Source organism: Otolemur garnettii, unplaced genomic scaffold, assembly GCF_000181295.1.
Source record: "Otolemur garnettii isolate 467f Iridium unplaced genomic scaffold, OtoGar3 scaffold00054, whole genome shotgun sequence".
In the NCBI taxonomy this organism is placed as follows: domain Eukaryota; kingdom Metazoa; phylum Chordata; class Mammalia; order Primates; family Galagidae; genus Otolemur; species Otolemur garnettii.
In genome coordinates this window covers 473,048-487,884 of record NW_003852449.1, presented here as the reverse complement: position 1 = coordinate 487,884, position 14,837 = coordinate 473,048, and the positions used below count along the sequence as shown (strand labels likewise).

At 53.0% G+C, this 14,837-nt stretch overlaps 2 protein-coding genes across 2 annotated transcripts in view; one reads left to right on the top strand and one right to left on the bottom strand.

Moving 5' to 3' along the window:
- Positions 1-4,399, bottom strand: part of XRCC3 (X-ray repair cross complementing 3) — a 17,579-nt gene extending 13,180 nt beyond the window's left edge. Inside the window, exons 1-2 of the mRNA XM_003792186.3 lie at positions 4,122-4,399; positions 174-345 (exon numbers count right to left, since the gene is read on the bottom strand). Coding sequence (XP_003792234.1) covers positions 174-228 — 55 coding nt within the window. The 5' untranslated portion in view covers positions 229-345; positions 4,122-4,399. The remainder of the gene's footprint in view (positions 1-173; positions 346-4,121) is intronic.
- Positions 4,400-4,754: 355 nt separating this feature from the next.
- The window catches only part of ZFYVE21 (zinc finger FYVE-type containing 21), a 20,918-nt gene continuing 10,835 nt past the window's right edge, over positions 4,755-14,837 (top strand). Inside the window, exon 1 of the mRNA XM_003792107.3 lies at positions 4,755-5,000. Coding sequence (XP_003792155.1) covers positions 4,863-5,000 — 138 coding nt within the window. The 5' untranslated portion in view covers positions 4,755-4,862. The remainder of the gene's footprint in view (positions 5,001-14,837) is intronic.

Here is a 14,837-nt window from a genome sequence, read left to right as displayed (position 1 = left end):
GTGAAGCTGGGCATGGACAGTGAAGCTGGGCATGGACTGGGTGAAGCTGGGCATGGACAGTGAAGCTGGGCATGGACTGGGTGAAGCTGGGAAGTGTTGTTAGCTTGTGTCACACAAGTGTGTCACCCACAAGTGTTACATCACATACCCACTTCATAATATAAAAAAAATACCTTTCTTAATTGCAGCAATAATTCTGGGATTCAGGTCCAGTAGATCCAAATCCATTTCTGCAATGGGCTGACCACCAGGATGAGTAACTTTCCAGGGACAGACAAGTCCTCACCGCAGTCACCACTCCCAGTAGGGCTGTTACCTCACTGCACCGGTCGCTGGGGGCCAAGTCTGAGGCAATAAATTCTGTTAGAGTAATTTACCTCTGAGGATTATTTAGTACTTCAGAAACCCTGCACTCATTCTAGACACTGAGGAATTTGAAAAAATGCCCCTAGGCTGGGTTGGGTGGCTCACACCTGAGCTCAGGAGTTGGACACCAGCCCAAGCAAGATCTAGACCCTGTCTCTATCAAATAGAAAAACTAGCCGAGCACTGTGGCAGGTGCCATAGTCCCAATTTCTTAGGAGGCTGAGGCAAGTGGCTCTCTGAGGTCCAGGAGTGAGGTTGCTGTGAGTTATGACACCACAGCACTCTACCCAGGGCACAGACTGAGATACTGTCTCAAAAAACAAAAAAGGAAAGAAGGAAAGAAGGAAAGAAGGAAGGGAGGAAATGCCCCAACTGAGTTCTGAAGGTCAAGACTCAGAAGGTATTTGCTCAGCCACAAAAAGAAGTGAATCAATCTTTTCTAACAATTGGGAGAACTAGAGACCATCACAGTACTCTCTAGAAATCTGGAACTAGCCCAGTGGGCACAGAGAGAAGTGGGGGTGGGCGGAGAGGAGGGGCAAAAAGCTACCTTGCAGGAATGATAGATATTCTGGTGAGGGGCACACCAAAGGCCCTACTTAAGCATCACAAAGCTATCCACACAACAAAAACACCTGTGGGTGGGGACAGTTGCTACAGGGTTCACTGCACTGAAATAGCTTTGTGATTTCCAGCTTAGCTTCCCTTAAATGTGTTTCCAAGAGAATTCTGGAAAGAGAGAAGTGAGCCTCAGAGAGTGCTCAGATGCCTGAGCCTCAGAGGCTACCGAGCTGTCTCAGGACGCTGTGCCCTGCTGGGCTGGAGGCAGGTGGTGTGGCCCCTTCCACAGCATGCATCCAACCCAGCCTCTAGAAGAATTCCACCTTTCTCCTCTCCAGCCTTGTCTGGCCATGTAGGACTCAGCCCAGGAGACTGTTCCAATGACTACTTTGTGTTCCCCCATCAGCCTCCCAGTCAGGCCAGCAGCCACAAGGGGCAAGTTCAGGGTCAATGTCTCCCAAGGAGGCCCAGTGCTCTCAGTCACTGCTCAGCTGATAGGAAGGTGAGCCGCTGTGCCCTGAAGACCCCTGTGTGGTGCTTAGGCTGCGACTAGGCCCGAATGATGTATTAGTTTTGCAGCTTCAGGAACCGGGTCACTTGCATCCTACATTCTCATAGTCAGGCCTGACACTAGCAGATCTGGGATGTGGAAAAGGGATCACAGAGCTCCAGGGCCAGGCAGGGCACAGGCAGGAGGGATGGGCTCCTGGGAAGCCACTCCCAGGGCTGCCCAGCCCCACAGCCCACAGACTTTCCCAGCCAGCAGCTGGTCACATGTTTATCCTGGAACAGGGACAGGGGTGACAGGGGCATAGCCCAAGAAGGAGAGGAGCCACCCTATTGGGCTAGGTCATGGGGCTGGGGCATAGGCCAAAGGGTGGGGTAATTTTAATGAGTTCAAAAGGTACTGATAGTGTTGGCTGGTGTGAGGAAGTGACATTCTCCAGGACAGGAAGCAAACAGAAGAAAATGTCATCTCCAGGAAAAGTACTAGGTGGTCAAGGGACACATGGCCAGGCCCACCTGACTGAGCAGGGGTGTTTGCAGAACTCAGAGGAGGCACCACCCAAAACAGCCTCTGAGCAACAGAGAAATCTGCAGGTTTTAGATTCCAGAGCAGGGAGAAGGCTGGGTCAGGAGAGGTCCTGCAGGCCTGGCTCTGCCAGCCAAAAGCAGGAGGGGGGCTAAATTCTGCCAAGCAGCTGTTGAGTGGGCAGGGGTACCAGGAAGCCAGCACACAGCTGCTACACCTCCAGCCTGTGGGCCTGGCTGCTAGAAGCAGAGGGACTGCTGACTGACCAGAGAGTCTCTGCCTGTCCAAGTCAGAATCCTGCACTTTCTCCCAGGCCCATCCGTACATGGCCTTGTGACATCTAATTGGCATTTAGCCAGAGGTCCCCTAGGTACCTGATGTCTGACAACAACTCCTGTAAAGGTGTGCCCCAAACCGTCTGCAGAGGTTGCCTCCGTCCTAATGGAGCAACTGGACTTTGATAATTTTGGAACTCACTCAACCGTGTGGTTAAGGAGTATATCTACTGCTGTGAGGTCCGCTCACATTATCACCGCTCCCTAAGCACTGTGGACCTGCAAAGATTCTCTGATAATAAACTGTGTGACTCGAGAACTTTGGTCATATCCTTACTTCCACAGGAGACCAGCAAACGGAGACCTCATGTTGTCAATGCCTACTTGGCTAGAGGGGGCAGGGCCAGACAGGCCCAGTCACTCTGAGCAGCAGGTCCAGGCTTCGAACACTGCCTTAATTTACTCTTTATAATAAAGAGTTAAAAGCAGGATGAACAAAGGCCTTCTCCCCAAACCAGGGCATTGAAACAAATGTGCTCAGATCTCTCCTCCTTCAATGCCACATGTGGCACCAGCCAGTGATCCAAATAAACCAAGGGGTACGGACGGGCGCCTCCACCATGTCTCTCTTACTTGGGGGCCTCCCTATTTTTTTTTCTTTTTTTATTGAATGGTAACTATGTACATTAATGCACTTCTCAGGTACAGTGTAGGGTTTTCACACACAATCCGAAACACTTCCATCAAACTGGTTAACATAGCCTTCACGTCATTTTCTTAGTTATTGTTTTAAAACGTTCACATTCTACTCTTAGATTCACTTGTACCCTTGTAAGATAAACCTCAGACGTGATCCCTCCAATGCCCCTCCCTCCATCCATTCCCCCCTCTTTCTTCCCTCTCCCCTCCCCCTATTCTTAGGTTGTTACTAGGTTATAGCTTTCATATAAAAGGTATAAATTAATTTCATAATAGGGGTGTGTACATTGGATACTTTTTCTTCCATTCTTGTGATACTTTGCTAAGAAGAACATTTTCCAGGGGGCCTTCCTACTTAAGGAGATAATTGGCCAAAGCACCTACTTGACTGGAACTATTATTTTCCTTTCTCTTGCCAGGTTCACAGCTAAATTCAGGTACAGTAAGCTAAGTGCCTGACATGGCCCCGTCACCAAAGGTCATAAAGGGGCAAATGCTAGCCCTAAACACTTAGTAAGTTCCAGGGACTACTCTAAACACTTGACATTATTAACATTCAAACATGACAACAATGTCATTATCTCCATTTTGTGGAAGAGGAAATGGGAGCACGGTGGTTAAGGAACAAGCCAAGGTCCCACCACCAGGGGATGGGGGCAGGCAGCAAGCTCTAGGGACTGCCCTATGCCTTGACCCACATCACTCGGAGTCTGAGCTCACCTGTTAGCAAAGCCCCACAGGGCTTGCTTGGTCTCTGGGCCCTATTCAGTCATCCCAAGGCCCCTGCCTGGTGGCTTCCAGGGCCCTCGGGAGTAGCCCAGTCTCCACACTTGCCTCCTGTCCCCATCCTCTTGTCCGGAAAGGCGCGATGCCTTCCAAGATCCCCGCGGCACCTCAGCCATCTCATGAAGGTTCCAGCCAGCTAGAGCTGCCTGGAGGGTGATGTCGTCACCACCACCTGGAGGGCCGCGCTGGTCCTTCCGGGCCCGGGCACTACTGTGGTTTCTCCAGAACTGCCCGCCGGGGCCGCCTAGACTGCCCCGGCTACCAGGAACAGACTCTTGCCCTTCTCAGCCCCCCTCCTCTGAGGACCGCTCCCTTCTCAGCCCCGCTGCCAACCTGCTCCCGCGCTCTGCCCTCCCCCCACACCGGCTCTTCCGCGGGACCGCTCTGTGACCTCTACCCACCTCTCAAGCCAGGACACCAGGCCTCCCCAGCTCGCGCTCCCAGCTTTACCCGTCTTGGCCGAGCTGTCACCCTCGCCCTGGACTATCGCCGCAACCCACTCAGCGAGGTCCCTGCAGCCCCCAGGCTCCCTCCGAACTTGCGCCCCATCAGGACCCTCGCTCCGGAGTCCTTTCGTTCAGCTTCCCTCTAGGGTCCACCCTGGGCTAGGGGGTTGGAGGCAGGAAGTAAAGACCCCTATCCCTTGCTACCTCACCAGGCCCCCACCCCACCCGCGGCAGCACCCAGTCGGTTCACCCACCCACCGGCCACCAGGACCAGCGATCTCACCTCCCACAGGCTCCGCACAGCTCTTGGCGCCGTCCCGCCCCTCTCGACCCCTCCTCCAATGAGCGCCGGGCGCCCTGAGCCGGCTACACCACTCAGAAACGGAGGGAAGTCTATATGGCTAACTAACTGACCAATCCAAAGTCTCAATCGCTCATCGAGGGGCGGAGCGATCTCAGGCCGGCCCTCACGGCCGATTGGTGACGGACCGCAGGGTGGCGGGGGCGGTGCCCTTGCGCGGATTGGAGAGGGCCATAACCGGGCGGAATCTAAGCTCCGATTGGTCGTTGGTCCGGGGCGGACTTGCGGATTGGACGCCCGCACCGTCAGCCGCGCGCGGGTGGGGCGGGCGGTGCCACACAGCTGGGTGAGGGGCCCGGGTGTGGGGCTGTGGGCTGAGAAGCTGAAGGGCCGTCATGTCTTCTGAGGTGGCCGCGCGCCGCGACGCCAAGAAGCTAGTGCGCTCGCCCAGTGGCCTGCGCATGGTTCCCGAGCACCGCGCCTTCGGGAGCCCGTTCGGCTTGGAGGAACCACAGTGGGTCCCGGACAAGGAGGTACGTGGCCGCCCGCGCGCGCTGCGCCTCGGACCTGCCCTGCCCACAGGCCGGGCCCTCGGGCCGCCCGCCCCCTCCGGCCTCGTCCCCGACCCCTCGGGCCGCCCGCTCCCGCCTGTTCCGACTGCCCGGGCTGCGGTCCGGTCAGGGGCTTCCCCAGTCCCGCCAGCGTCCCCTTTCTCCCTCCCTAGGCCCCCGAGGTCCCCTTCCGCAGCTGATCTGGTCTGTCGCTTCCCGAGCACCCCCAGGCTTGCTCCGGGTTGCCCCTTATCGCTTCCGCGGGCCCCTCCGCCCGAGTGGGGAGAGTGATGTGTGCGGGAGTCTCGGGTTAGAGCAGGACTTTCCGGGTGGAGAGTGAGGAGCGAGTCCTGCACCTGCCCCGGTGTGAGAGGTGCGAGAGGTGCGAGAATGCGGGGCTGTCCCCTGGCAGGGTGGGTGCGGCACCTGCTACAGGCAGTCTGCGCTGCGCCAGGGAGTTTGGACTCCACTTGCAAAGACAAGTCACTTCTAAGAAAACAAACACACTTCAAGCATTCTTTGTAATCTTATTTCAGAGTAAATCAGACATCATTTCTAAAAGGCATCCAAGTACTGAAGATTTTTTTTAAATGCTTTAAATTACAGCCCTCCACCCTGCATAAACTACTTTTCAAAACTTCCCTTGAGATCCCTGCTGGGCAGTCACGTGTCCCTTGCAGGTTTTCAGTAGAAGAAGGAAATTCGGAATTTTGAGTGCAGCTGGCAGGTGGCAGGTTGAGAAGCCACCTGGCTGCTTAGAGGATGGGAGTGTGGGCCAGGACCCACCCTGCCAGCCAGTCTGCCCTTCCCACTACTGCCTACCCTCCCCCTCTGAGTTGAGATGACAGTCATACCTGATGGTTTGAAGGATACTGTGCAGATCACACTTCTTTCTGGGAGGCCTAGGGCACTCCTGGAGAAGGGTTGGGCTGTGAGGTGAGGTCGCCCACATGCAGGCCTGGGCCAGCACCTTCCCCCTTCCCCCCTTCCCTTCAGTGTCCCATTCCCACCAGTATCCCCTTATGCCCAACACCTACAGTCTCCCCAAGATCTCTTCCCCCCCAGACCTGGTCTGTCCCTTTCTGGTCACCCCCAGGGTTGTTCTGATTGCTTCCTGTGTCCCTTTGCCCTATTGTGGAAAGTGATGTGTCTGGGAGTCTTGGGTTTGACAGGACTTTGCATATTGGGGACTGAGGGTGGTGTCCTGCACCTGCCCAGGTGTAAGAGGTGGAGACTTCTTCTCCACAGCCATACTCAGGGCACGTGTTCTCTCTGAACTCACAGTACCTGCCTTTCCTTTACCTCCTTGGTTAGTGCTGTGAAAGATAATTAAGCATAACAGCACCACTGAACTGTATGCTTAAAATAGTTAAGATGGTAAATTTTGTTATGCGTATTTTACCATAATAAAAAATTAGAGTAGAAAGTGATTTTAGAAAGGTAGTAACAAGACTTTCATGTACATTTAGATGTATTCAGCTCATTCACTCTGTGAAGGACTCAGCAGGTGTTAGAACTGGCTCAGGGAGGGCTTGGAGTGGCAGGAGCTGATAGAGGGTGACTGGAGGCAGGCAGAGCCTCTGCTGGACAGGATGACTTGGCAGGAATTTGTGGGTCTGGGAAGTACTCCCCTCAGCACCCATGGTGTGTGCAGCCCCACCTGGAGGGTGTCCTCTACACCAGTGGTCCTCAAGGTTTTGGCACCAGGGACCAGTTTCATGGAAGACAATTTTTTCCATGGAAGGGGTAGAGGAGAATTGGATTCTCATAAGAAGGAGCAACATACACTTCTGGAGTGTGCATTTATAGTTGGGTTCACCCTGTAAAAATCTAAGACCCCTGATCTGGCAAGAGGCAAAGCTTGGGAGGTAGTGCTGAGTGAGAGCGGCTGTAAACACAGATGAAGCTGCTCACCCCTTCTGTGCAGCCCAGCTTCCAACAGGCAGCTCTAGGGTTGAGACCAGAGTTTCTCACCTTTTCCATTATTGCCCCCTAAGGAGCCTTTTTAGACATTTTTTCCTGATTATCCCCCAACGAAATCTTTAAAAATTTATTTTTGGCAAGCGAAAATTGTATGTTTTTATGGTGTACCCCCATGACCTCTTGACAGCATATCCATATCCTCTGAGACCCAGGTTCCCCTCCTGCACACAGGCATGGCTCTCCCAACTCTGACTTGAGCTAACACTGTGCTCCCCTTTTCTCTTTCCTCCCTCAGAGTCCCTGGATATTAGCTGGTGATTGTTTCACATTTTCCCTGCATGAATTGCCTTTCTCTGTGTCCTGTGGGGGGGTCTGAGCAGAAGGGTCCTGAGTCCTGCTAGGCTGGTGAGGTCATCTGGGGAACCTGCAGGAGCTTCCCACAGAGTTGGTTGAAGTGACACATCAGTGTAGCAGCCTCAAGTATGAGAATGTCATTCCCATGCTGGCAGTACCCTCCACAACACCCCTGTCTGAATTAGGATTAACTGATCTGAGCAGCTGAGGAAAGCCCTAGAATCGGGTGGCCTTGATGGGGAGAACACAAGTGGGGCCTGACTTTCTTGTCTTGAGTTTTGTATTTTGAGTCTTATTGAAACGTGTTCCTGGAGTCTAGGAGAGTGTTCTGGAGGAAGTTTGGGGCTGGGAGAGTGGACTGAAGTCTGGCTGTAGCTGCCATAGCTCTGGGGACAGTCACTGAAATAGTCACCTGGCATTTGGTTGTGTGCAGAGGAGCTGCTAAGGTAATAGTGGGAGGAGATTCAGCCTTGGAGATACCAGTGGTGCAGAAATGGGTCTGTGTGTGGTGTTTGGAGTGGGGGAGAACTAGGTGACTGTGGTCCTCAGCCTCCCGTGGTGGCTGTGTTGACTAGTGTCACTGGCCCATCACTCATGTACCAAGTACCTACCAGGTGCCTGGCCCTGTGCAGATGTCATTTTGGCCCAGGTGAAGGTTATTTCTTTAAGATGTTATGACAACAACGGAGGGTGTGAGCACAGAGGCACCTTTCTCCAAAGAGGTGGTTGGTAACTCTTGGACTCCCAAGGAGCACAGGACTGGAGCTACCTGGGAATGGATTCTGCTGTAGACACGGAGAGGATGATGAGTCTGGAGCTCGTTGGGCAGGAGGCAGAGGCGGACCTGTGAAGCTTCATGCCTCACCAGTTTGGAGTAGGTGCTTGGAGTGCCAAGGAAACCTCAGATGATCTCTGGGGCTTGTCTCACTGCCATCGCAGTACCCAACAGCAAGAAAGGGGGTTTGGGGGTGGGCGGTCTGGGCATGAAACCCTAAGTGCTTGTCACAAACAGCCTGAGATCTTGAGTTTTATCCTTGAAACTCACACAGTCTTTCATCTCCCCCTTCTTGTCTGTGGCTCTGGGTATAACCAATGAGCACACCAGTCGTTGTGTATCTGTGCTGTAGTTTTGATGTTCACACACTCCAGATGTAGAGCCAGGGAGGAGAGAGCACAAGGGTGTGAAATACACATGAAAAACAAGTTGGATTACAGGGGAGGGGCCATGCATGAAGGGGCTTCAGCAGAGGGGAGGGGGCTGCTGAATCCCTGCCAGCTGGATCAGCTCATAGGCCTGGCCGGAGCCCCGCAGGAAGGGGCTTTTCTCTCGTTTGGAGTGTGACCAAGGCTAGAAAGAACCAACACTGGGCAGGTGGGATGGGCCAGTGGAGTGGCAGGGTGGAGAACACTGAGGTCAGCCTAGAGGGAGTGGTCAGTTCAGGGGACTGAGGGAGTGTCAGGCTGAGGGCATTGTGTTCCACTGTGTTTCAGTTGATCAGCAGGGACAGATTGTTCAGGCAGTGTTTGATGAGGCAAAGAATGGGACTTTGGAGGGCTCTGTCGTGGGTACTGGGGAATCTGTGATCTCTTATCTAGGTCATGCGGGGTAGGGTGGTTCTTGGCAGAACACTTTCCCAGAGCATCAGTGGGTGGGGACTTCATAATTGTTTCTGGGATCTCAGGGCAAAGTTCACCCTCAGGAGGTGGCCAGGGGCTGCCAGGGTCTGCCCAGATGTCTGGAGAGCCAGCAGACCCTCATAGGACACTGCCAGGGACACAGGAGAGCTCCTTGAGAGTCCCCATGGCTGGCGGAGAGCTTTTCCTGATGCTAGGAAAAATTGTGACTTTGAAACAACCACCACAGAAAGGGAATGGTGGGGTCCTATGAGATGCTAGGCACCTCTGCATGTTCCTCCTGGGGTGTGATCATCTACAGTGTTTGTACTGTTACTGAGCCATTGGACAACTCTATAACTTACAGAACACCAATGGCAATGCAAAAGATTCCAGTCCTGGAGAGGCAGATGGTTTGTCCTTCAGAGGTGTAGCTGATCTCTCCCCTATCCTGCCTATCACACACACCATCATGTGGGCTTTGTGGGAGACTCCGACTTTATGCTCCTTACCAAATTCATTTCTTCATTTCTTGTGGCTTATGTATGTGTCTGTTCTGGGAATTCTCCTTTCAAGTGCATTTTTAATATCTTATTGGTTCCCTCATTAATTAATGAGTTAAATCTGTGACATGGGCTCATTTATATCTGTAGGAGTTATGCTGTTGCCCTTTGAGGAACCTGACAACTGGTTGGCTGTGAGAGCTTGCCAGCCGGCCAACCAGCAGGCAGTGTTCCTCCCAGCAGCACTGACAGGGAGGCAGTGTGGGAGGGCCTGGCTGTCTTCAAAGGGGGGGCAGGTGTGTGTCCTGAAACTTTGATCTTTTTATAGTAACTTTTTTTGAATATCCATTTACAATCTCCAAACTTTATTTTTAGATTATATTAATCTTGCTGGTGGAGAGGTTTGAATTGCTCTGTACTGTCAGATGTCCTGAGGGTTGGGGCTGGTCCAGTAGGACAGTGGGCCCCAACTGCAGGTCTCCAAACAGCCTGTGCTGGATGTCTGCTTTGGCTGCAGAATGAAGATGGTGTTTGTGACTTCAGGAATCACTTGTGGGGTCTTCTGTTACTGTTTGTAGCCACCTGCCTACCCACCTGGAGGCTGTTACAACATCTTCCCTGAATGTTTCCTCTGCCAGGGGTGGGTGGGAGTCAGTTTTTCCAAGCCAGTGATGAGTGGACATGTGCCCGGGGCTCTGACTGTCGGGGTTGGGCAGCCAGGGCAGGTATGTTGTGAATTTTCACAGGGACCATGTATGCTCCTGCCCCACCTCTGTGCTCCCTCTGTCCTGTGGTGACAGCCCAGGGTCCCCTCCAAGGAGCTCCCCACATGCTTTTTCGGCTTCCTTTCTCCATGTGGGCTGTGCCTTGGAAGGTGACACACAGGAACCCTGGGATGTGAGTGCAGCGTCCTTGGAGAGTGCTTGGGTCCTGCTGTCCATCTAGGTGGGCAGCGTCTGTTGGTGGTGGGATTATCTGTCCAGCCCCAGCCAGAGGATTAGGAAGCAGATGGGTCTCATTATGGCCACCACCCCCAGTCAACTGCCTCATCCTCTCTCCACCCCAGTTGACTGTCTCGTCCTCCCTCCCTGTCTGTGTATTGTCAGAACCCTACCTCATGCCTAGTGACCTTCACTAAAGTTGTTAGGCCTATTTTCCAGGGGCTGCTCTCATAGGTCCCAGTTCCTCTGGTGATTGTGCTGGTTTGAGTCAGCCCTGGCCCACCCAGGGTGACATGTGGGTCTGGTCTGCAACACCATCTGAGGCCAGCATTTTGGATACCCTGGCCTACCTGCAGTGGAAATGGGTATATCACGCTTGTTTGCTGAGCTTCTGTAATTTCTCTCTAGTTCCCCAAATAGCCACTTCATAGACATCAGAGAGCTGCTAGGCCCTGCGCCAGCCCTAGCCCCTTACTCCTTTTTCCCTTTGACTGGCCTGCTTGCTGATGGGGAACTGGTTATTTGGCAGTAATTTTAGTTTTATGTCTCCACCCATTGCTTTGTTTCTTTATTTGCTTTTCATACTAAATTCTTATTTTAATAATTAAAAAAATTTCTTTTCACTAATAATAATAGGACATTTCCTTGTTTAAAAAAATCTGCCAATTTTCTGAATAAGCTAATTGGTTATTCAGAGTAGTAAAAAACTTCTGGACCGCTTATATTTTTAAGGTAGCAAATTTAAATTCTAGGCGTGATCTCAGGTTTAGAACTTGGTCTTTCAGCCTCGCAGGCAAACACAAACCCTATAGCAGGGGTCCTCAAACTTTTTAAACATGGGGCCAGTTCACTGTCCCTCAGACTGTTGGAGGGCTGGACTGCGGGCCCAGGATGAGTCGGCTGCTAAGCAGGACAGGCAGCTGTGGCAAAAACACCCGGCGGGCCAGATAAATGTCCTTGGCAGGCTGCATGTGGCCCGAGGGCGTTAGTTTGAGGACCCCTGCTATAGTCACATGAAAGCAGCTCTTGGTCAAGGTTGCTGGCTGAGAATATTGAGAGGGAGTCCCACTCCTGTTGTGGCACCTCATAGGCTGGGGCAGCCACACAGAGACCACAAAATGCTTATCATCACTGCAGCCTGGTGGTCACATGGCCTTCTCATTCAACCTCACTATCACCACTACTGTGAAGCTTTCTCTAGCGTGTGCTAGTAGATTCTGTGGCTGGCAGGGAAGAGGGCACCACAGAGGCAGGGCTGTTTCCTACAGAGCAGGCAGAGTGTTCCGGTGCTGACAGACGCATTCGAGGACAGTGGCAGGGGCTGGGCTGGAGCCTGACAGAACTGGCAGCAGGGCTCTGCAGACAGTTCCAGAAGGCTGGGAGGGGCCGGGCTTGATTTCAAAGTCCAGAAAGCAGCTTAAGAGCAAAGAGGAAATGAGAAAATGTTAGTCATGGGATCTCAAAAAGCTTAGAATGCGTGCCCAATGCGGGGGCAGTGGCCATATGGCTCTCAGTGGAGATGAGGGCACCTTAGGAGCAGCCCACATGTGTCTGTCCTTGCTGCATCATGGTGTCTGAAAAGGCCTCTGGTGTGGACCACACCCTGGACGTCTGTCCTTCCACAGTGAGGGGCACGCAGTAGCTGTGGATCCCAGGACTCCTTCCCGAAGCATCTGCAGAGTCTTGGTACTACTAGACTGTTTTGTCAGTATGAAGAGCAGGCACTTGGCACATGATGTGTCCTTCCTCAGAGGAACACATTCATCTGTGGGACTTTTGTGGAGCCACGAGCTCCAACATGGTGCCAGGCACACGATCCTCAGGAGCCCACCGGCTTGCAGGGACGATGAGTCCAGTGATGGTGGCTTCACATCCCAAGAAGCTCCTCCATACCAGCATCTGCTGGCGTCTGCACATAGAGGCCAAGGCAGAGCAGGTTTGGGCTTCCCTGAGGAGGGGTGCAGAGCCAGGAGAGCTCACATGCCTGTGAGTGGTGTCTCAGGAAAGGTGGGCAGGCAGTGAGGAGAGCCTTGGAGGTGGGAGGTGGCTGAGTTTCCCTGCTGGGGACAAGTATGTGCTGGCTGACCGGAGACATGTGGGGATCAGCCATTGTTTTGTGCTATCTCTGCCCCTAGTTGGACACAACGGCTTTGGAACCAGAAGGTACCTGGTGACGGCACTCCCACATTCTTGGCCTGGCCCTATTGGCCAAGACAGGATGACAAACTGCTGGGGCATGGCTGGGTTTGTCAGTCGTGGGAATCAGCCCCAGCAGTGTTTGCTGTCACAGTTGGTGGTAGAACAGTTCTGTCCAGAAACAGCCATCCCACCACAAGACACTGAGCACTGAGTTTTGCCAGTGCTGTGTCAACACCGGCATAGCCAGGCTGTCCTTGGGGGTGAAATCTGAAGTGACTCTGCATTAGGTCAGCATCTGAGTGCTTTGTTTGGTAATAATACTGCAGCCGTTTCTAGTCCCATCTTCTTTTTGAAACATTAGGCCCTCCATTTATGGTCCTGAAGTAATTTCTCATCTTGTCTGGGTCCCCCTGCCTTCCCATCGGAAGGGAAAGGAAACTCTTTGTGGTGGTAAATCTCTATTTCCTTCGAGGCTTATTGTGCCTTGAAAGTGGTTGAAGGACTCTTGGTAAATACTCGGCTGAGTCCTGAGTCCTCAAAAGCAAAAAGGCCCTGCCTGTCTCCCGAGCAGCCCTTGAGGGGCTACCCTGTTTGGCCACTTAGCAGTTCATTCCACCCACACTTGTTCCCAGGGCACCGCCTGCCACCCTGACTCAGGAGTCTAACACAGCCATAACCTCCGTGGCATGTGCCATTATGCTGAGTGGCAGCGCCACGATGCCACTGCCAGCCTTAGTGGCACCTTCTTGTTTAGTTATTATAAAGGGCCCCAGAAGAGGAGGGTCTTTTTCTCTTCAGTCCAGAGGTGGGGACCAGAAGTTGAGGAGGTGTGGTGTCCTTGGGGTCCCACAACCACTGTGTGCTGCTAGAGGCCCTGAGGGATGGGGGGTGGTGCAGCACATTCCCGTGGTTTAGGAAAAGGTTGTAACTGCTCTTCAGAGCCAGGGGTCACCATTTTCATGGCAAAGGTATCCTTCACTCTATTAAAAGAACACCTGGTGGCTCGGTGGCTAGGGTGCCAGTCACATGCACGGGGGCTGGCGGGTTCAAACCTGGCCGGGGCCTACCAAACAACAATGACAGCACCAACAAAAATAGCCAGGCGTTGTGCCAGGTACCTGTAGTCCCAATTACTTGGGAGGCTGAGGCAAGAGGCTAGTGTGAGGTTGCTGTGAGCTGTGATGCCACTCTACCAAGGATGACATTGATATAATGAGATTCTGTCTTAAAAAAAAAGAAAAGAACACATGGTGATGCAGAATTTCTTCAGAGCTAGAGTCTCAGTGTCTTCAATTTGGATTTAAGTAACGAGCAACTCCTAACACCCGTTGTTGGAGGGGAGCTGTAGATGGCAGGGGGTGTGTTGATGGTGGTGTCATCTTAACACTGTGCTCCAAGCTCACTTCGGGGCCCCTCCTGCCATCCAGAGAGAGCAGGAGGAGGCCAGTTCAGGACAAGGCCGTCCCAGTCAAACTCAAGAGCAATGTGGCCTTAGTGCTGGGAGTGAGCAAGGTCCTGTGCCTGTGGTCACAGAAGCTGTGCTGGGAAGCCTCTGCCTCGTGGTGAGCACATCCAGCTTGTTGTTCTGAATGGAACTGGCAGAGAGAGTAGGCTCTCTGGGGTCCTGGACCCTCTAAGTGGTTTCCAGAAGCAGGCCTGGCATGGACATTCATGAGCAGAAAACTCACTGGGCAGTGCTCTCACCTGGGGGGTGACTTGAGAAGGTGGGCTAGTCTCTGTAGCCCCTAAGGGGAGCTTGGCAGCTGGGCTGGCTCTTCCTTGAAGTTGTTGAGGGGCAGGGTTGCTCATAGCAACTCATGACCACGGGCTTCCACATCTTCAGTGGAGCCTGCTGGTGAGGGCTGAGAGCTCAGGGTGGAGGGGGTGGCTCTGGCAGTGGGGCCTGGATGACCTCAGTCCCATAAGGATGCAGTCACAGGCCACCATATGTGCGTGAATGTGGGGTGCATTTTAATTTTGCTTTATTTCTAACTCAATTGACTTCATTTCCACCTTTGTCTGGAGCCTGGACCACCTGAAGGGTGCCGTCATGTGGAGGGCGCCCTCTCTGTGGGGCTGCTCTCCTGTGTGGAGGCGTCAGGCTGGCCTGTGTCTCAATGGCTGAGGCCAGACCTGGGTCCAGATCTTCCCTGCTAGTATGCAGCTGGCCACTCCAAGTTTCTTCTGCTCCAGCAGGGGTTATGGGCTCCATGTCCAGGCAGTGTGAGTTTATGTTAAACAATAAATTCGAGGAATCACACTACCAGACCTCAGACTATACTACAAATCCATAGTGATCAAAACTGCATGGTACTGGCACAAAAATAGAGAGGTAGATGTATGGA